Source organism: Stenella coeruleoalba (assembly GCF_951394435.1).
Source record: "Stenella coeruleoalba genome assembly, chromosome: 1".
Lineage (NCBI taxonomy): Eukaryota > Metazoa > Chordata > Mammalia > Artiodactyla > Delphinidae > Stenella > Stenella coeruleoalba.
The window spans coordinates 103,275,834-103,297,794 of NC_137169.1; the positions used below are offsets into that span (position 1 = coordinate 103,275,834).

A 21,961-nucleotide genomic window follows, 5' to 3' on the forward strand; every position below is an offset into this window, starting at 1 on the left:
CCTGCTGTCATAGCTGTGCCCAAAGATGCAGCCCTCTACCTCCTCCCATAAAACTCACACCTTCTTACTCCAAACCTAGCTCTCATTCTGCAACACCCAAGAAAAATATTGGTCTAAAGAAGCTGAAAAGAGACAGGGATTTACTGGCGAGAGTTCTAGGTGGGAAGTGGAAAGCTGAGTCATGCCTTGGCCCCCCCACCGAGACCTGTGAGGATGTAGAAAATGCCACTGTTCTAAAACAGGTCTGCCAGTGCTGTGGTGCTCCTTAGTTTCTCGATCTGTGTGCTAGTGACAAGTTTGTTCAGTTTGTGAAAATTTATTGAGCTGTGCTCTGATGATCTGTGTACTTCTCTATATGTCAATAAACATCAATAAAAACTTAAAAATCATTTTAAGACAAGATATTTAGATAAGGGCATTTTAATAAATGCTTACCAAGGTGATCCACCTTGGGATAAAGTAATACAAATACTTAAGACTTAAGAAAACTGATAAATGAGGATAACTGGGCACTATACAAAAGGTATTTCTAGCCTTGAAAATGAGGATTAACGATAGAATTTCCTAAGTATTTAAATTAAATCCTACTGAGACATAAAACTTCTTCAGTGTCATGGTGACAGTTGAGTCATGCCTGCATTTTAAAGACTATTTACTCCCTCTTCATTCCTTTTCTCAGCTTTCCTAGGTACAGATCAGTGAATTAAAGCAAAGGTCTTTAAATCATTTTGAATGGGCAAGGAGGCTCCAGTAATCTCGGAAAGACGGTTTCAATATCTGGTCCATGTCCCATGGGCAGTACCTGATGACTTCTCGAGGCTCCTTCCAGTTCCAGGAGGCCACATGGGGTAGAAAGAACTGTGTACTTTAAAAAACAAACAAAACAAACAAACAAAAAAATGGGAATAAAATTCTATAAAAGTCAAGTAATGCCCCAGGAATAAAAAGGGGCTCAAAGAAAAATATATACACACATACGAATAAGGAATTTCTCTTCTGGCTCTTGGCTCTCCCCTCCCCCCTACCACAAAATCGCCTAAGGGTCAGGACGCTGAACAAAATGTGACCTAAGCAAAGATGGGACTAAATCAGGCTAGATCAAATTCTAGGTAAGAATTTCTGACCCGTGTTCTACCCTGAGGCTGCTTGCGCTAATGGTATCCATGACACACTGAAAAAGTAGAAATGGTCCTAGGACCAATGTAATGTGATAATTTGTATTTGTCTTATTGTGATCATGTACCTTGGATTTTTCTGGACAATCTGGATTTTAAGTAACTGGTCACTTTGTTTTCTTAACCAAATTTTTCATTTAATAAATATCCATTCATTCATTCAACAAAACTACTTGCCAATGGTGCTGAGCTAATTGGATATCTGTATGGGAAAAAATAAATCTTGACCCCAGACTGCACAAAAAATTAATTTGAGATGAATCATAGACCTAAATGTGCAAGTTAAGGCAACCAAGTTCCTAGAAGGAAATGAAGGAGAGGACCTCTATGGCCTTAGGCTGGGCAAAGATTTCTTAAACAGGACATTAAAAGCACTAGTCATAAAAGATAAGATTAATAAATCAGATGTCATTAAAATTAAGAATTTCTGTTTATCAAAAGATAACATCAAGAGAATGAAAAGAAAGCCACAGACTGGGAGAAGGTATTTGTAATACGTGTATTGGACAAAGGGCTCATCCATGATGGGTAAAGAATTCTCACAGATCATTAAGACAGAAAACCCCCGAGAAATAGGCAAAAGACTTGAACAGGTATTTCACTAAAAGGGTATCAAAATGGCCAAAAAGCATATGAAAAGCTGCTCAACATCATTATCAGAGAAATGTAAATAGAAATCACAGTGAAATATACAACCCCGTTTTTAAATTGAAAAGACTGACAGTATCAACCCTGGCAAACATGTGAAGCAACCAGAAATCTCATGTCACTGGAATATAAATTGTTATGCCACTTTGGAAAAATGTTTCGCAGTATACTTAAAGCTTAATATGTGTGTACTCTATGAGCCAGCGATTCCAATCCTTGGGTATAAACCCAACATAAATGGATGTATTTCCACCAAAAGACATATATAAGAATGTCTGTAGGTCAGGGGGTAAAAAGGTTCAGAATAAGTTCTGGGGATCTAATGTACAGCATGGTGACTATAGTTAATAATACTGTATTATATACTTGAGATTTGATCTTAATCATTCTCACCGTACCCCACCCCCGTCCCCAAACACACACACACACATACAAAAGGTAATTATGTAAGGTGATGGATATGTTAATTAGCTTGGCTGTTAATTAGCTTCAAGGTACATGTATATCAAAACAACATGTAGTACACTTTAAATATATACAATTTTTGTTAAGTATACCTCAATAAAGCTGGTAAAAAGTATTGTTTGTAGCAGCTTCATTCATGATAGGCAAAAACCTGATGCAACTCAAACATCCACCCGTGGAATGACTACATAAACTATTGAATATTTACGTAATGAAATAATACGCAGCAATGGAAAAGAATGAACCATGTTATATGCAACAACATGGATGAACTTCATAGACACATTGTTGAGTGAAAGAAGCTAGACACAAAAATGCACATACTATGTAATTCATCCACAACGAGTTCAAACATTGGTGATAGAGGTGAGAAGAGTGGTTACCTTTGTGGGACTCTGGATGAGAAGGGGCATGAGGAAGCTGGAGATGTTCTATGTCTTGATCTGGGTGGCAGCTACATGGGGATACACATACATAGGAATTCATTGTTCTGTACACAAAGCACTTTACCGAATTTGTACCTCAAAAACAAAAAGTTTAAAAAAAATTAGACCATCTATCCTGATCCCTACAAGCGTTCACACCGATATCCTATCTCATTAATATTCCAGGGGACCTCCCTCTCCCCAGGGAAGGCATATACTTGAGAACTCTATCCTGGCAGACGTTGAGAACATTAATTTCAGGCAGGGATGGAAAGGGCTGGGTAGAGAAATACTTCATCTAGGAAGTAATCTTTCCTCCCACAACCTAATACAAGATCACTACAAGCTCAATAAACGTTTATTGATAAATAATAGCAACTACAACTTGATATAAATAATAGTCACCACACACTTTATATCAGGCACTGCACTAATAGCTTTCCATTATCTTATTACTTATATAACCCTAAAAAGCTGTCCATTTTTAGTCCCACCGTACAGGTGAGGAAACAGAGACTTATGGAGGGTTGGTTAAGTTACTTGCCCAAGCCCTTACAGATAGTTAGGTGGTGAATGTAGATTCCAACCCAGGTTAATCTGAATTTAGAACCAGGACTCGAAACCATTTGCTACGGAGTGATTGGACGGTGTCCAAGCCCCGCCTGCATGTTGTATAACATACACAACTGAGCTCTGTGACATTCCGAGTCGGGCTGAAGCTGTCACGGTTGCCAGACTTGGCGATGGATTCCTCACCGCTCTTAGTCCCACTAACTGCACACAGGTGGTAACTACGCCGGAGAACCAATGGTGCCTGCCCTTTCCCCAATGACCTCCAGCCAATTTGTTTGGGGAATCAGGAAGGCTCGACCCGCTCAGAAACCAAAAGTTTTTTCCGACTTCAAAACACACGTCGGAGGTAGGCTTGGAGATTTCACTCCCCACTCCTGGAGAGAGAACTAAAGCGAAAATCCCCAGAGGAGCAAAAGAAAAACAGGCCTGCGCGGGAGCGGAATAGAGACGGGAAAAACTTGGGCGGGATGTGGAGGGTTGTGGAGAAGTTATGTGATAGGAATGGCAGAAAAGAGCGTAGTGAAAAGCAGAAAGGAAGGGAGTCCCAGCAGCTCCAAAGTTAAGGGGGTGTCGACGCAGCCCCTCTCTATTGCGCCTGCGTAGTGCTACTCCCTTTGGCACCCCGGCCCCTTCTAGCCGCCGAAGATTTACTCGTCTCTCGGCAACCATTCACCCGAGGAGCCAATCAGAGGGCACCTTTCGCCCTGCCCTCGCCGTCAGCGCCCAGGCGGAAGGATCCCTTGGGCGACGGCTCCGCCCCGCCCCGCCCCTCGCTCCCCCGGGAGGGCAGGCTAAGGGGCGGGGGTTGGGGCGGTCGTGGCGGGCGGGGGCGTGGTCAGGTCGTTTAAGAACGGAGGGGGCGGCGGCAGGACGGTTCACTCTGTGCCGCTGCCTGGGGGCTGTAGTGACCGCGCCGCTCCTGCTGGGGGCTGCCCACGCCAAGGACCTGCATCTGTGGTCTCCTCCGCTGCCGCCCGGGTGAGTCCACGGCCCCCTTCTCTAAAGGTGCGAGGATGCGCAGTTCCGGAGAGCCGCGAGTTCTGCCCTCGGGGTGGGGTGGGGGGGTTGGGAAATCTGCCCCGGCCGAGCGGAGCTCCAGTCTTCTCCAAGCCTGGTGGGGGCACGGCGGCCAGAGGCGAGGTGCGGACAGGTGCCGGGCCCCCGTGCTCCCTTCCCCTCCAGCCCCCGCGACGTCACCCCCGCCCCCTAAACAGCCCGCCCCCGAGGGCCAGGCGAGACGCTCCGAGAGGGAGCTACAACTTTCCAGAGACTTCGGCCGGGGCTGGCAAACTTCAGCGAGTTCCTGCTCCGCGCATCGCGCAGGCTGCGCTTTGGCCGGGCGCGGGCCGGGCGGCCGAAGAGTGTGTGATGGGGCCCTTCAGCACCTTCCCCGGGTCCGACGGCGCCCGCCCCACCCCTGCCTTGCGTGCGGTCTCTCGGGCTCGCCCCGGCGCTCCCGCGGGCGCGCACACCTCGGCCGGTCGGCCGGGCGCAAATTCGACGGCGGCGGTTTCGGAAGGCGCAGTTGGAGACGCGGCGGCCGGGGGCTGCATCTGGCCGGGGAGGGGAGGGGTGGTCCCCAGGCTCGGAACCTGGGCCGGGGTTTTGAGGAGAGGGCGGAGATCCCTAACTTTTCCTGCACTCGCACTAGACTGGGGACACCGAGAGCCGCAAAGTGATCCAAGCGAGTGACTCGTGCGCTGCGCTCCTCTCGGAAACTTCTCAGGAATACTGCGTCGGTGACCTGGTTCCTCCCCTTTGAGGAGTGAAACTTGCTTAACCTGTAGTCTGAAAGCCACGGCCGTTAAGTGGAGTCGGCTAGCGGGGCCGCGGGCGGCTTAGAGGCACGGTGCCCGGGAGGTGTCGCAGTCCAGATCGCGGCGGTGGGAGGGAGTCGGAGGAGGGGGACGAACCTGACGAGTACAGGTTGGTAGCCTGTACACCTAAACGCAGAACGCCCGGAGAAAACAAAACGACGCTGCCTCGAAGGAAGGGAGGACTTCCGGGGAAATGCCTGGCGAGTTTCTCTGGAGAACGCGACTTGAGCAGGGCTCACTAGAACCGAATATTAGAGCTGGACCCCGCGGCAACGATCAGCTCGGTCCCCTTCCGCTCCCCCCCCCCCCCGCTTTTTTTTTTTGTCCGGAGGAAGACTTCTGCGGGGCTGACTAAATCTTTGTCTTAAGTAGGGACCTGCTGCCTTTTAACGTTTGTTTATCTGTTATGGAGTTATAACGTGCAAACCGTGGACTCTTCAAGTGCACTTACTACAGTAAGCGTTTATAAGGACTTTGTAATCATTTGTATTGTGACAGTTGGTATTCAGGATATTTGGTAGGTGGGTTGGGAGCCTGAACCTCCCCAGGAAATAAAGTGAAGATTATTAAATCCTCCTGAAGTAGACTTCTGGCTTGGCCCAGCTGCCCTGCAGGGGGGATGTGAGTGGCCGTTGTTGGCTACACTAACCTTTCAACGTGAGTAACTTGGCAGGGAAGCAAGCCAGGCAGCCGTCAGGGTGGTAGGAGCGCTTACCAGGAACTGTGCCTTCTTAAACCCCCAGAGGTGTTACTGGGGGAGTGAGACCCTGCCATCCAAGGGGTTGGGGTGGGGACTAGAGAACGCTGACTTTTCTCTTCCCTTTCAGGGAAGCTCTGAGCTGGACCAGCAGGGGTTCTGCCCTTTGACATTCTTGTTTGGGAAGATGGAGAGCTTAGTATCTCTGGAGTCAAGCTTTTACTTGAGATAACTGAAACCTTGTGTCTTAAGGTATACCCACATCTTTAGAGTCCATTTATTCTCAATAAAGAGTTTTTAGAAAGCAGATTTTGGTATATTATATATAATTTTTCAGGTAGCTATGGGTAAATTTAACCTCAAAGTGAAAAAAAAACTTTTTTCTCTGCCGGAAGGCCTCTAAATTGTTACCCCAAACAAAGGTCCCTAATTTCATAAGTTAGTGTGTGTCCACAGAGCGAACAGCAGCACTTTTTATGTTGAATTTCTTCCACAATACCTGCCTTGTATCCAGAGATTAAGTTGGGGTAACTGAAGGAAAGGACTGGCGTTTGGCCTGTTTGTCAGAATGACCGTGATTTGGTTGAGCACCTATGGCTCTGCCTACTAATGTGCTCAGCTCTCCTGAGCGTACAAGTAGCCACCGAAATCACATCCTGAGTTGCAGAAGCTCCCCTGCGCCACCTCTCAGTGCCGCACTGGGCCTGCGTCCCGCAGTGTTCAAGGCCAGGCCAGATTGTGCACGTCTTGCACTGCCCATCAGAACAGAGAAGTCCTCACACTTCTGAGAGTCCGAGGAACTGCCCAGCAGTAAAGATAACTTAGAGTGGACTGTAGCGTCCTTGTTCTCCCAGTGCCAGAAACTGGGCACATTCGATACAAAATTAGAAAATGCCATTATTTTTTCAACCGCTCAACTAAGTAGTACCGTGTCTTCATTTTCACCTTTGATATGTTGTGTGCATGGTGTCAGTCACTAAAGAATGACAAGCCAAGAGCAGCGAACGGACGTGGTAAACCCTTGTTGTGTTGCCGAGAAAACATCTTATGGATGCCCGGGCCTAGTTTCATGAGTTAAGTTAAACTAGTGATGTTGTGTTTGGGTTTCTCGGTCTCACACGGGGCTCTGGGGTGTATCTGTTGTTGTTGTTATTGGGGGGTGGGGGTGGGGCGGGGTTTAAGGGGAAGCAGTGCAGAGTCTGAGGTGTTACTTGGGATAAAATATTACTCTGGTTAGATAAGGTCCATTGCTTTTATGTGTTGTCACTGAGGTAAACAAGGCGATATAGAAAAATGCTTTCTGCCATCTTGGTGTTTTGACTGTAACATGTTAAATAAATGGGCATAAGCAGTATTATGATGAAGCAGACACCTCTGTGTTTAAAGAAGTGTTCATGTGTTTAAAGCCACTCGGGTACAGCAGTCGTGCTGATCTCTTGTGATGCTTCTGGAACTTCTGGTTTCAAACGTTTTTATCCTTTCACTACATGCATTCATAAGGAAGCTTATATTTGGAATTTAAATGGTTTAGAGGAAGCATCTTTGTGTAGCCCAACTGTGTAAGGAAGCCTTATGAATTGTTTAGAATTAATAGATTTTGTACAGCTGGGCCCTGTAGCCTGTTCTAGAACTGTTTGCAGAAACTCTTGGAACAATAGGGAAAAACTAATGTGAAGAAATAATTGCTGATGTTAAGCAACTCTCTGTGTAGGATGTTTTTTAGTCTCAGAGCCTTTGGGAGTCTTGGTCACCCAACTGTGTAAAGTGTTTATTTCTTGGATAACAGTGACTGAGTCCGTAAGTGGTTAAGTGCTTCCTAGGTAGTAGTTTGTGCCAGGTGCTTGATGGTATGTGAAAAGGCCTGTGGAAATGCTCTGGATGCAAGAGGAGCTGGGTCCACCTCAGAATGTCCTTGAGGCACTTGGGTTTTGCCGGTTTGTCGCAGCCGCTGGCCTGTGAGCCCCAGGAAGGCAGGGGTCTGTGCTCATTGCTGAATGCCCAGTGCAGGACCTGGCACTCAGAAGGTGTGCCTGTTAACTGGATCCAGTGCTCTGCTGGCATCCGACTGCCATTCCTCTCAGAGAGGGAAGCACACTTCAGGAGATGGCGTCCTGATGGGCCAAGGTGCTGGCACACGTTTTTGGATCGCAAGCTCCGGGCCCAGAATGCTGAGTGGCTTCGGGGCCTTTTTAAAAACGGAGGCCTCTGGTGTAGGTTTGGAGCGAGGAGCAGTGAGGACTAATTGGCCGACAGCTGAAACCCCTCAGGCTGAGCTCCAGACCCGCCCCCTTCGAGCCCTTCCCCCTGCCCATCCACCCCAGCAGAGCCTCGCAACGCGCACTCAGCCTCTCTCTCTCCACATTCACTTGGGTGCTCGTTCTGCTGAGTCTTTCTCTTTTTAACTTTTTGTTTCCCGCTGCCATCGCTGACCTGGTTTAGGGCTGCAGACAGCAGCTCCATGAGAGCTCTGGCCCAGCGCCTCTCCCTGTCTCTGGCCAGCTCTCCGTCCCGGCACCTCCGACAAACACCTTAAGAACTCACGGGAACTGCCCCTCCCTCTAGAAGATGCGCTCCTTTGAGGACCTGTACCTTTCTGACCTTCTGTTCTTTCCTGACCTCCCTTCCTAACTGACCTACCTTGCCTCATGGAATACACACTCAAATATTTGAGCAAGTTAGTGCTCCTTCTTCCTCACCAAACTTTATTTTAATCCAGCTTTGGACCCTCTCAGAGGCGTCTGATCTTACCCCATCTGGGGATCCCCTTATCCCACACCTCTTCTCATCAGTACTTCTTTGCAGTTCTACCTTGTGCCTTATTTTCTAGTTTTTTTTCAAACCTTATCTTAAATTGGATGAGCGCAAAAAGTTCCATATCTGTCTCTCGATTTGCTCCCCGTAAACACATTTTGAGAAGAAAATTATCCATGAATCTTGAACTGCTCCCACCCTGTCGTGTTGTCATAAGCTCCTCTCACCTTGCATAGCCCTTACTAGGATGGGAGAAGGGGTAATCCTCTACCTCGCCTGGCTGGCTACCCCTTATCCTCCAGACACACCCTGTTTATCCCTGACCTGCGACGGCTGAGGAGGTGGGCATCAGGACCACCGCAGCCGGCTGCCTCTGTGTGGGCTTGGCCAGTCCTGGGAAGGTTGCTGACCCACATGCAGAGATGAACCGGGTGCGAACTGGGCACCTGCCGTGTGTCCAGGTGCCGGCCCTGGGGGTGTTGGGTGGGGCACTGGCGCTGCTGCTATCTCCCTTGCCCAGACCCTTTGTTGTCTTCATCCTTACCCCCTCCCCGCTTCTGAGGCTGCTTTAGTTGTGAGGACACCTGGGTTCTGGTCCTGGAAGCGCCACTGCCTCTTTCTTTAGGTTCTACCTCTTCAGTTTCTTCACGGTAAGAAGGACAGTAGAAATATGAGTCACAATTAAGTTTCTAGTAGTCACATTAAAAAGTAAAAATAAGCAGGTGAACATAATTCTGTTTAACCCGTCATGTCAAATACTATCTTTTCAATTTGTAATCAATATAAAAATATTAATGAGTTATTTTACTTTTTTCCCCCTCATACGGAATCCTCAAAATCCAGTGTGTATTTTACGTTCACAGCACATCTCAATTTGGACTTGTCCCATTTCAGGCGCCCAACAGCTTGTGGATACATTATTGTATCTAGACCAGATCTAGACCATCTGCAAAAATGTTTCACTGTTAAATCCTGATTCTCCTCGTGTGGGAGGCAAGAGGTTTTGGAGGAACTGTGTGAGCTAGGACCTATAGGCTCTAAGCTCTGCAGGGGCAGAGATCTTGGTCTCTTGCTTCCCGATAGACCGTAAGCTCCTAGAACAGTGCTTGGAATGTTGTGGGTACTCAGATATCTGAAGGAACGAAAGGAAGCTCAGTCGTTGTGGCCCCCTTGCTGATAATCGTTCACTGTGTGAGTCAGACCTGACACCGAAACACAGGATGTTTGAGTCCTAGTCCAGTGCTTGTTCTCTTGTTTGTCTATAGTTTCTTAGAGAATCATCATAAGGTAGTAATAGAATTTCGAAGAACTGAAGATAAAATCTTCTGAGATTGGCAGGGGACCAGGACTCTAACAATTTATCGACAATTAAAATTTGAAAATGGTAGAGAAAATAACTTTCATGTAAAAGGTGTCCACAAGATGCCTGATAACAGCAGCACGTGACTTGGTAGATGCTAATTTGACGACAGGCATCCCAGTGGGCCACATGCAGGGCTTGTACAGCTCACACAGGTGAAGACACCAAAGACGAGGGGGTCTGGCCTCCTCCTGTGCAGTTGGTGCGGAAATAGCTACCACTCCATGGCCTTGCTCCTTCACTTTAATCCTACCCCTCCACTCCTTCCCCCCCTCCCCTGCCCTCCTACCCCGATTTCTGTTCTTAGCAGTATTTTTGATGATGTCAGAAGGACCCCTGAGCCTGGTGATGTTCGCTTGGGCTGCCACCATGCTTAGTACCTGGAGGTCAGGTACCTGCTGTGCGAAAGTTAACTCTGCAGGGAAGGATCTATGCAAAACTACGACTGGGGTGGAACTGGATGTGTAATTAGCATCCTCCCTGAAATGGGGGCGGCTCATGCTCAGGTATCCGTAAAGGGGGGTATATGTCCAAAGCAGGAGAAATGCTACATTTGAGCAACTGAGAGTGCTTGTCTCTTTCCTGATAAGGCCCACGGGTTGCTGCTGGTGATGAGGTGGGGCTTTTAGCTGACTGAGGCCCTCATTTTGGACAACTAACAACAGTTCAAAGCTCTGAACTAGAAAGTTAGATGGTAAATTCGTTTGTGGACACAGCCCTTGATAAAAACCTGGGGGCTGTCAGCCCTTAAACCCTACAGGTTGTATGTAAACTTGTTCATCTTTACAGTAAAGTCTCCTAGGAATTGTCCTATTTTCCTCAGCCTAGTCAGTCTCTAAAACTGTAGGGCCAGCTCTGGGGGTCTCTTTAAATGAGTTCAGACTAGTAACATCTCTGCCTTAGAAACAGGCATTTGGTAGGAGGGAGGGAGGTACCCAGGAGCAGCAAGGATTATTTCCAGTTCAAGTTGAGTACGCAGCACTTAATCATGCTGACACCTTGGAAAAATCAAGGCTTCTATGCCTCTCTCCCATCCAGAGATATCTGTGTTCTGACCTTGTTAATACTTACATTTGCAACGATTCAGGGTATTCCTTTAAGCACTTGAACTTCTGTGGTGTCCCTGTTACAACATCCGGGACAGTGTTTTTATTCTGTCTCACGTTGTTTTGCTGCCACAGCGTGAGTTCTTCCAGCGTTATCTCTCCAACCACACTTACTTAAGCGTCCTATTTTGAAAGACAGGAAAGAGCTTTCTGTTTGGAGTCGTCTCAGGGCGGGTGTCTGTGGACGGGGCCCAGGCACTGATAACCGTGAAGACTGTATGTTGGCATCAGTGGGGAGGGAGCGCTTGTGAGGGCCCTCCCGCTGGGAAAGCCTGGGCAGAGCGACGGGGCACTGGCCTTTCTTCCCACTTCTGCTTCCATCTGGGACACTCTTTGCCTTTGGCTCAGGCAGCATCCCTGTTGCCGTGGGAATTGAACCAAATTTTTAGACTCTAGTACACATGAGCGCTGAATGGCTAGGAGGATGCTGCTAACCCTGAGAAAATAGGTTGAGGCCTCTGGCTGAACGTGCTGGAGCTGAGTGAGAAAAGACCACCTGCGGGGTTTGTTGTGTCCCTGACCGAGAGCAGTTTTCCCCGGGCGCAGCTTTGTGGCATGGGGCACTTATATCTTTGGACTGAGGTAGAGTGTGTTTGTGGGTGTTTGAGTGAGCAGCTGTAAGCATAACTTCTTGTAAAAAGTTAACAAAGGATAAATTTTCTTGTCCTTTTAATAAGCGAGGCATTATTTTATCTGGTTATTTTATCTGGTTCTGTTGCTTTGGGCTGTCTACTAATGGAAATTCTTATTCAGGTACCTGAACCACAGGTGTGGTCTCAGTGATCTGTGACTTCATAGTGTGTTTGGGGGCAGCGGGGAGCGTCTCCAGAATGTGGCCTCCTCCCAGGTGGTGGGCTGGGGGCCCTGCCGAGGGGCTGGCAGCTGGCAGACAAAAGGCTTCCTCAGGCTTCCCTCTGGTCCTAGATGACTTTGACCTTCACCTCCCTAGGAATTCAAGGAGTAAGGGAGGATTTCTCTGCAGAAGGCTGAATCCCTGTTGACCCTGGTTTTTCTCCTTTTTGCCCCCTTATCTGCTGCAGCATATATCAAGTCCGTGGTCATTCCAAGTCCCTGGCTCTCTCTCGAGGGTGAAAGGATCTCAGGGGTCAGACTGCACACAGGTGGGAAAAGGGGCAGGTGTCCAGTCTTAGGTTCAACGTGCAGGCCTTCGTCAGTCTGTTCCAGGCTGTTTCTGTTTCAAGTCTGTTCCAGCTCTCCTTCCTGTGCCAGCCCTTGGGGTCCTGATCACTTCTTGCCAATCTACCTACCTTCTCTCTGCAGCTCCCGTTGGGTTATTTGTTCTTGGATCTGATAAAGTTACCGTCTTGTCGGCAGGGAGTGTCTTGTTCTGTTGCTTCATCCGCAGATTCACAATCCTGATCTTCCAGCCACCAGAGTGACTCCCAGCAGCTGTTCCTTTATTCTGTGAGCAGGGCATGTGCCTTCGTTGCAGGTCCAGACCAGGATCAGCCCATTCCTAAAAGCTCTCTCCTGTGCTATTATTTTTTCCTCTTAATGCTTGCCCAGTAAGCTGACTATCCCAGCTCCTTCCACTCCTGGCTCCTCTCTCCCTTCAGGACTTGCTTTTCTGAAATCACCACTGCCTCCCAACCTGGCTGGTATCCTGGAGCTTCCTCAGAAATGAGGATCCTAGGCCTTCATCTTTCAGCCATTGTTCCTTTACAACAAACATTCGCATGACTACACTTAATTATGTTCATTCTGGTGGCTCCCATCAGGCTGGACACACGCCCAAATCCGTGATGGTTTTGAGGGAGGGAGTTTCTGTACTGACAGTTGTTAGTTACTTTCATTCTAAATGCTTCTGCCTGCTTGCAGCACTTGCCGTCTGGCCTTACTCCACGCCGGGGGCCTTAACACTTGTAGCCAACTTCTTTCCCACCCTCTGATAACAAAGCTTCATACCTTTCTTCTCTGTCTCCTTCCTACAACTACCTGAACAACCAGCTTACCTTCAAAGCCCTGCCCTCACCCCAACACGGATACCAAAGCTGCCTGCCACCTAGGAAGCCTCCTAAGTCCCACTTCTGCCACTTCCCAGCAGTGTGTCCTTGGACAGTTCACAACGTGTGTATCCTCTTTGTTCTCCAGTTTCCCCACCTGTGAAAGTAGTGAAATAGTATCTCCCGTACAGGCTTGTTGTAGGAACCGGATGGGTTGATCCAGGTGAACTTACAGCACTGTTTCGCCGCCTGTTTGGGACACTGTCAAATAGTTTGGTGGCTCATAGGGCACCTGGCCAAACATCTGGTCACACTTGGCGTCCCCTGGCTGTGGCCGTCTCTACAGGAAGAGCCTGCACTCAAGCAGGCAGTGAAGGCTGGTTGACTGAAGCTTTGCTGTCTTCAGCGTGTACAGCGGGGATAAGGGCCGATGGGAAGGTAAGGCGTCGCAGTCGTAGAGTTGGCAGAAGGTAGCTCCTTTTTTTGGGATAAGACCAGTACAATTTCTGTTTTAGAAAAGATCGCTTTGGTAGCAGTGAGCTCTGGTCATCCCAGTGCACGTGTGGGTTTGTAGCTTAAGAGCTTATTGCCTTCTCCCCGCCTGCTGCCCACCAGTGGCAGAACTTGACCTTGGTGGAAGTTGTTTCCAGTTCCAAGAGTCAGAACATTAGGTCCAGAGCTGAGGATCTGGGGTCAATTTGCTGAATCTTTCCTGATCCTTGTTCTTTGTGTAAAAGGGACAGTTGTCGCTTCCTCAGAGTGCTTGTGGGGATGAATGGGAGTGGACGTGAAGCGGCTTGTACTGAGTACTCTTCTGCCTGCTTGCCCACACACCTCTACGCCTTCATTTTAGAGGAGAAAAAGAAATAGGCCCAGAGCTGTGGTTTCCATTCCGTCAGCTAGATGAAGGAAGAGGTGGGATGGGATGTTATGACGAGTGTTGCCATCTACTTTCACTTCTGCTTAGATTCTCTAAGCTTCTATAGGCAAGGAAGTAGTTTCTTTTTGCTTAAAGTGCCCTCAGTTGTACACGGAGGAGAAGATGATGTGTGGGAGATCGCAGCCACGGGCACATGGGTCCCCCCCTGGGCCAGGAGCCGGGGACGGCAGGGGTCTTTGTGCCCCACACACACCTCCCTTGGAGTCTGTCACCAGTCAGTCCACCGCGCATGGCTGGGTCTCTGACCCTGAGCTGGAAAGGGTCACTAGGAAGATCCAGGCCGTTGGGGTAACATCCGGTTAACAGCACATTGTCATCAAAGGAATGCTGTAACGTGTTTGAGTTTCTTTTGTGTTCTTAAGCCCACGGCAGGGTCAGGGGAAGTGGGTGCCGTTCAGTTGTCTGTGGGCTAGATGGGCCGCCATAGCTGAGAGCGCCTCTTTCACGCTGCGGCACTTCCATGAAACCTTCTGGAGCTTCCATGTCAGATGTCACAGGCCTAGGCTTAAATATATACCGTCTTTAACTTCACGGATATACATCTCCACACATGCCAAGGAGACTCTGGGCATTTCTACAGCTAAGGCCGGGCACAAACAAATCAGTGTTGATTTGACCCAAGCCCTCGTCCATAAGGCCTAGACGTATTACAAGTGCTCTTAGCGTTCATCTCCAACCTGTCCATCTGCCTGTCCTCTTGCCTACCCGGAGTCCCCTCGTGCTCTCGTAGCCTCTGTCACTCTTGTTTCTGGGATCTAGATAAGGCAGGGAGCAGCAGTAGAAATAACTTTTTTTTTTTTTCTCTTTTCAATGAGGGCTCAAACTGGTTTTCAGATCAGCCTGCCCCGAGTGTGCCAGGCAGTGGGAAACAAAGGAAAGTTAGTGTGCTCAGGGAGCTTGGTTTACTCTTTGGGCTTAGTTCGTCTTTTCCTCTCACCTTCTGCTGCCATCTCTACAAACTCGTTTTCCACTCATGTGTGTATTTTATCCTTCTGCTGCAGCCAGATGCTAAAAGAAAAGGGAATTCAGGGGAACCTGAGATAGTCATTCATCACAAGTCAAACTTTTTAGAAGATTAAGTAGCTTAAACGGAGCAGGCAGCTGGTCGTCCTCACTTGTAAAAAGGTGCCTGAATTTTCAAATCAGTGAGAAATCACGGTTCCCACCTTTCCCAGTTTCTAGTGCAAAATACAAGGCATCTGCTTCTCAGACAAGTAAAGGGAAATCAAACACTTTAGTCTGAATTTACCAGGCTGCAAGTTAATTTTTTTTCTAGTTACTATTTCGTTAATTCTGCTAATTAGAATTTGCCTTTAACCAGAGCCTTTCATGAATTGAGACTGTGTGTTTCAAGTGATTCTTTTATACGGGGATTATATCAATGTTGATCTCAAGTGGTTAATCAAAACTAAAACCGTTACACGACGCTCTGGTGTGTTATCTAAGCACTAAGGGCCTATGACTTGGATTTATTCTGGTAATACGTTTGTCTAAGTAACCTGTAAATGTACTTTTGATATTTGAAATTGTTTGGATGGGTGAGGGAAAACAAAGGATTCATTTCTAATAGGCACCGATAACTTACGTTGGGCTCTTCTAATAAGCTAAACAACAAATATAACTCAGCCTAAATTTGAGCCTTCAACAGCTTCGAGAGCTGCTCCAGATCTATGGCACAGTAAATTGGGAGAATTAAAAACTATACCATGGACTGGGCACATGTTCTGCACTGTGCTTTTATATAGACTACTTTTTTCTAAGAGCTAACTCCATTATTGATATATGTGTCAGAAGTCGTTGACATGGAAGATGCCAACTATAGGCATCTTAGGTTTCTGAAAAAGTGTTTACTGCATTTATTAAGGTTCTTGCAACTGTAGCCAGTAACCAACAGCACCATGAGGGTAGCTGTAATACGTCTGAAATGAGACATAGTAATTCTTGTAAAACTACAGAAAACATTTTTGGATACTAAACATAGAATGACACTAGATGAGATGACTTATCCATCGTTTTGAAAGTTTTGGGTTTTTTTTTTTTTGGATAAACAACAGACATCATCTTTTAAACACCGCAGAAGTAGAAAATTGACTAAAAGCCATTCCAGATAAACACTGTCCCTCCTCCTCTGCCTGCCCCTCTAGAGATCGGTTTTTAGGCTTGGAGGGGAAGCTTCTAAGTGTATTCGGTTTTGGCACGTGGACACAGGGATGGTGGGGAGGGCTAGGAGGAAAGGAATTGAAGGAATTAAACAAGGTAGCAGATTAGACGGCTCAAAGGGGAGAGATTTTGGAATATGGCTCATAAGATTTTAACTTTTTTCAACTAATACATATGTAGGTTCCAAATTCAAAAGAGATAAAATAAGTCTTCTTTGTACCCTGTACCCCAGCCTAGAAGTGGTATTTGGTGTAAGCTGAACTACTTGGATATCCTTCCGGAGATCTTTGATTGTGTAAGCATAGACCTGTGCTTTTACACACGCAGTTTCACACTTGCTTTTTCTTAATCAATCTTGATAAGCGTTTCATATTCATACAGATAGAGCAGCCACCATTCTTTTGGACAACTGCAGGCATTTGTATCCTGTTGTATACATGCATCGAGTCATTTAACTTCCTTTACCGGTGACTCTTTGTAGCTTTATAAATGATTCCTCAGCGAATATCCTTGCGCATACTTGCATGTATACTCACAGGATAAAATCCAAAGTGGACTTCCTAGAAGTAGAATTGCTATGCCCAAGAGTGTGTCCACTTAAACTGAGGGTCCCATGTTGTTCTTCAGAGAGAACCCGCGGGCAGTGTACCAGAAGTGTCTGCTTCTCGGTCTTTGCCAATCTGATAGGGAAAAATGATACACCGGAGTCTAAATTTGCTCACCCCTTAAGGTGAGTTTGAATATGTTAAGTGTCTGAGCCACTGTTAATGTCCTTTGCCCCTTCTTTTATGTTGGGGTTCTAGTATTCCTGATGTGTAGGAGCTCCTTATTCATTAAGGAAATGACTGCTTTGTCTAATGTGACAAGTATTTTCCTGGTTTTGTCTTCTCACGTCTTTATGGTGTTTTCACCATGTAGATGTTTTAATTTTTATATAGGCAAATGTATCAATTTTTTGCGACTTCTGTGTGATTTAGAAAGGAATACCCATTCTATGTAAATTTACATAAATTTCATGTTTTTCTGGTATTGTTAGGGTTTCATCCTTTTACACTTAAGTCTTTGATTCATCCATCTAGATCTTAGATTGGCACAAGCTAAGGAGCCATCCTTGCTTATTTTTAAAATCTAGAAAACTATCCAGATGTCTCAAAAATTTCCCTTTACTATTTCGAATGCCTCCTTTTTATACACTAAATCCCCTTATGTACTAGATTTTCATTCTAGATTTTAAAAATTCGGTTTCATCTCTTTGTCTGCCTTTTCCTGCCCATATCATTGCTGTTATCGGTTATTGTAGCTTCATAATATCTCTTACCAGAGGCTAGTAGACATCATTCCAATGTTTAATAACTTCTCTGGCTATTCCTGCCCCTCTTCCCATTAGAACCTTACAAATTTTCAGTCTAAAATAGATTCTAACTTTGAATCTACTACAATGTCAGAGATTTTAAAATATGTGAACATTTTCATGCATAGGTACTACACCTCCCACCCTCCACCCCCGCCCCAAGAATGAGTGATAGCTTTCCTCAGATTCTCTCTGGTCTTAGATGTTCCGCTTCTAATGTTAAGAGCTACTGTTCTAGAGGTGGGAGTAGTCCTGACTTTAGATGACTCTTTTTTTTTTTAAACAAGTCCTTAAAAAAAGGCACGAGTCAAAAGTGATTCCTACAACTATTCTCCTCTACAACATTATCGAGTTTCTTCCTAGAGATTTTCTTAAAATTAATTGTTCCTTCTTTTCCAAGTACTGATTGAATTGCAGCTCCTCTGTGGCTGCGACTTCTTATGCCCACATCAGAAACCCGAGCCTTGGAAGCACGCTAACAGCTGATACACAGGGTAAAGCAAGTTGTATTTTTATAGGTAAATCAACACACCTGGCAGAAATCTATGTCACTAAATCATAGTTTAACAGTGTTTCAAAACAAAGCTGGACCCATACCTTTCTGTAACCATTTGAACTTAATCGTGTAGTGCCCTACACACTTGGCACAAGTGTAACGTGTGCTACGCTCGTCATTAAAGGGGCCACAAAGAACCAAGCGCATATAGAGCACGTTAAAAAGAGATCTCTACTGTCCCAAATCTGACTTGAAACCAAAGGACGGCCTCAGTAAACATCAGGTATTTCATCACAAATTTTGCATGGTATCCGTAACTTAGAAGTGCTTTGGTAGGATAATCTAGATAGCCTAGGGCTTTCTAACGCTGTCCAAACAGGTTTGAAGGAAAACGTTTACCTTCCCTTTGGCAAGTATTCTTCAGTAGCAAGCAGAAGAGTGCCCATCCCCCATTGGCCTTCCTGGAGCCTGCTTTAATCACGTGATCTACTTTCCCATGGCCGACTAAGCGAATTCAGTCTCTTAACCTACATACTAAAGGGAGCCTGTGATCTGGCCTGAGAAGAGGCGCATGATGGCCGGACTGGACAACTTGTCAAGTCTCGGCTGTCTTCTGCCCCTCAAACCCCAGCTGAGAGCTCTTGTTACCTTTCTGTCAGCTGTGTCCCCGCCCCATAAATGAGCTCCTCTGTGGCCTTCCCGTTCGCCCCAATCAACTGACACTTCTTCTACCTTCATATTACGTTTTCTTTCGCCGACACACTGCCTCATATTGAGACATTGTGTTCTCACCCTCCTCCTTGACGGCCAGCTCCCAGAAAGCTCGTCTTGGTGTGTCCAATGGTGCCCCCAACATGGATCGACAACCATCCCATTGATCTGAGCTCTATAGATAAGGCGAGGGTCCCTGGCGCCAGTGCAGGATTAAAAACCCAAGCTGGAACCCCAGGACCACGCACGCTGGACGTGCTTTCAAAGGCAGCTGCTTCCAAACAATGAAGCTGCAGGTCATTGGGATGGATTCTGTGTGTCTAGCGAGTCAGAAAAGTGAAGGGGGGGCCAAACTTTCTGTTTGCAGTGAAGTCTGAGGGCAGCGCCTCAGCCTTTTACATCCATCTAGCTAATATGTGACCCATGTGGATCCAAAGCACCTGGGCTTTCTAATGTATCCGTTTTTGTTATTACATATTAGCATTTCCAGGGGATCTGTCGTTTCATTTTCTGAACAATATAACTTAGTTGAAAATTACTTTGGTAACCTTGTGGTTCTAGCCGGTGATGTGCGAGAAACATGTTTTGCTCCTAGTACTGAGTGCTAACTTTGTTCTCCTTGGGTAGACTGCAGGGATTCTTTTTCAAAACACAGTTGAAAAATCACACTGCCCTGAGGAGGTTTTCCATATCCTGTGTGGGGCCTCCTTGCTGGGCAGAGCGGTTCCACTGCTTGGCTGACCTAACCCTTTGTTACTCAGGAATTTTGTCATTCGGACACCTCCTTGGTCCTCCCCTGGGTAACAGGATTGTTTGTTACGGGGCAGACAGCTCCCGTAAGTGAAGAGGATATCGGCGTATTTGATTCTAGCAGGACTAAGCCCAGGGTTGAGAAGAGAAGGAAGCTTCTCTTGTGGATCCTGTGTTCTGTGTGGGCATTGTCCCGAGGTATCAACCAGCTCAGGCTGTAGTTAGGGAGCCCAAAGCAGGAGAGGTGATTTCCATGGAAAACAAGGAAAATCAGCAAAACCTATAGACCCTTTACTGAATAATGTTGTGTTTAGGTTACTCGGTTTAGTAAGTTTGTCTGCTTCCCTTCACACACAGACTCCACCCCCGACCCTACCCTCATGCAGACAAAACGGGCAAAACAAACAAACCCCACAGAAAACAAAAGTCCGAAGTTGTCAGATTTGGTGTAGAGTAAGTTTATGTGTATATCGTCCTTACTCCATGCAGGCACTGTTCTTAACGTGCTTAAACTCACTTAATCCTCAGCAGCAGCACCGGGCAGCAGGTGCTCTTGGCCACTTTGCAGTAAGGAAGATGTTCAGAGAGAAACCAGCATCGTCTCTGAGTCCCTGGAGCTGCTTTGCCACATAGAAGTGAATCCTCACTCTGTTTCTCTTCCCTCTCTTTCAGTTTCCCCGGCAAGAACATCCCCCAAGATGGCAGAGGAGAGCCCCAGTACCAGCGACTGCGTGTCCTTCAGCGTGCTCACCTGGGACCAGGTGAGCCGGCTGCATGAGGTCCTGACCGAGGTCGTACCCATCCACGGACGAGGCAACTTCCCCACCTTGGAGATCACGCTGAAGGACATCGTGCAGACAGTCCGCGGCCGGCTGGAGGAGGCGGGCATCAAAGTGCAGGACGTCCGGCTGAACGGCTCCGCGGCCGGCCACGTCTTGGTCAAAGACAACGGGTTGGGTTGCAAAGACCTGGACCTCATCTTCCACGTGGCTCTGCCCACGGAGGCCGAGTTTCAGCTGGTCAGGGATGTGGTTCTGTGCTCCCTCCTGAACTTCCTGCCGGAGGGCGTGAACAAGCTGCGGATCAGCCCAGTCACCCTGAAGGAGGCGTACGTCCAGAAGCTGGTGAAGGTGCGCACGGACACCGACCGCTGGAGTCTGATCTCCCTCTCCAACAAGAACGGGCGGAACGTGGAGCTGAAGTTCGTGGACTCCATCCGGCGTCAGTTCGAGTTCAGTGTGGACTCTTTCCAGATCATCCTGGACTCCCTGCTCTTCTTCTATGACTGCTCCAGCCACCCCGTCTCCGAGCACCTGCACCCCACTGTCATCGGGGAGAGCGTGTACGGGGACTTCGAGGAAGCCTTGGACCACCTGCAGAACAGACTCATCGCCACCAAGAACCCCGAGGAGATCCGGGGCGGGGGGCTGCTCAAGTACAGCAACCTCCTGGTGCGGGACTTCAGGCCCACCGACCAGGACGAGATCAAGACCCTGGAGCGCTACATGTGTTCCCGCTTCTTCATCGACTTCCCCGACATCCTCGAGCAGCAGAGGAAGCTGGAGACCTACCTGCAGAACCACTTCGCTGAGGAGGAGAGGAGCAAGTACGACTACCTCATGACCCTGCGCAGGGTAGTGAACGAGAGCACCGTGTGCCTCATGGGCCACGAGCGCAGGCAGACCCTGAACCTCATCTCCCTGCTGGCCCTGCGCGTGCTGGCCGAGCAGAACATCATCCCCAATGCCACCACTGTCACCTGTTACTACCAGCCCGCGCCGTACGTCAGCGACGGCAACTTCAACAATTACTACGTGGCCCACCCTCCGGTCACCTACAGCCAGCCCTACCCCACCTGGCTGCCCTGTAACTAACCTTGAGACCCGAGGGTTTCCGCAGGGGGGAACCCCCGTAGGGCGAGGGCTCTCAGGTAGGGGAGACTCCTTCTAGATGTAGATGTTTGGCTTTTAAAGGGGAACTCAGCTCTGATAATGCTTTTTTTTTTTTTTTTTCTTTGTGTGCCCATTGGAATGGGTCTCCAGTATATCATGAGCCAACCCTAAAGGGACCTGTTATTCCAGGGCCACTTTGGAAAATGCTATAGGAACTATGACCCATCCACATCTTTCCAAGACAGACACTAACATGCCGTGTTCCAAACGTCGGCACGGGGCCGTCCGAGCTCCGTGCGGTCGTTGAGCTTGGGAAACACGTGGGCAGTGTAGAAGTCTCCAGCTGCTGGGCTTCTCACTGGAGCCTAGGGTAGGGGGTGTCGGCCCTCACTTGGAATCCTCAGCACTTACGTGAAAGTTGTGCGGATGGTCTATTTTCTTGTGTCCATTTTAGTCCTGCAGAAAATGGTAAACATGAGGGTGCTCTTGTGGCTTAATTTTTGTTCAAGGGACTAAATTGCTTATGTTTATTCTCTGTCAGCAGAGCTGAGGATTTCTCTCCTCAATAAACCAAAGCCGATAGCTGGAGAATTACTATCTGGTTGGAAGTGGTTTATGGTTTAGATGCCGTGCTATCACGAGGAGTTGTGAGATATTGCTGAGAAAAAAAAAAAATGAAA

General features: G+C 47.6%; 1 protein-coding gene and 1 long non-coding RNA gene across 3 annotated transcripts; one reads left to right on the forward strand and one right to left on the reverse strand.

Moving 5' to 3' along the window:
* Positions 1 to 341: 341 nt before the first annotated feature.
* On the reverse strand, positions 342 to 3,460 carry LOC307184741. Its single transcript, XR_013827817.1, has 3 exons — positions 3,396 to 3,460; positions 2,672 to 2,742; positions 342 to 865 (listed from the first exon to the last, which is right to left on the reverse strand). It is a non-coding gene; the product is annotated as an uncharacterized lncRNA (long non-coding RNA).
* Positions 3,461 to 4,143: 683 nt separating this feature from the next.
* On the forward strand, positions 4,144 to 21,523 carry TENT5C (terminal nucleotidyltransferase 5C). Of its 2 annotated transcripts, none has more exons than XM_079902599.1 (2): positions 4,144 to 4,264; positions 20,062 to 21,523. In XM_079902599.1, exon 2 carries the CDS (start codon positions 20,088 to 20,090, stop codon positions 21,261 to 21,263), a length of 1,176 nt encoding a protein of 391 aa, XP_079758725.1. In that variant the 5' UTR covers positions 4,144 to 4,264; positions 20,062 to 20,087; the 3' UTR covers positions 21,264 to 21,523. The 2 variants fall into 2 exon arrangements, with proteins under 2 accessions (XP_079758725.1, XP_079758726.1); XM_079902600.1 differs by having other exon boundaries at positions 4,166 to 4,291.
* Positions 21,524 to 21,961: the final 438 nt, after the last annotated feature.

Coding starts and splice junctions, on each gene's coding strand:
- TENT5C (XM_079902599.1), top strand. CDS start 20,088: ATGGCAGAGGAGAGCCCCAGTACCAGCGACTGCGTGTCCTTCAGCGTG.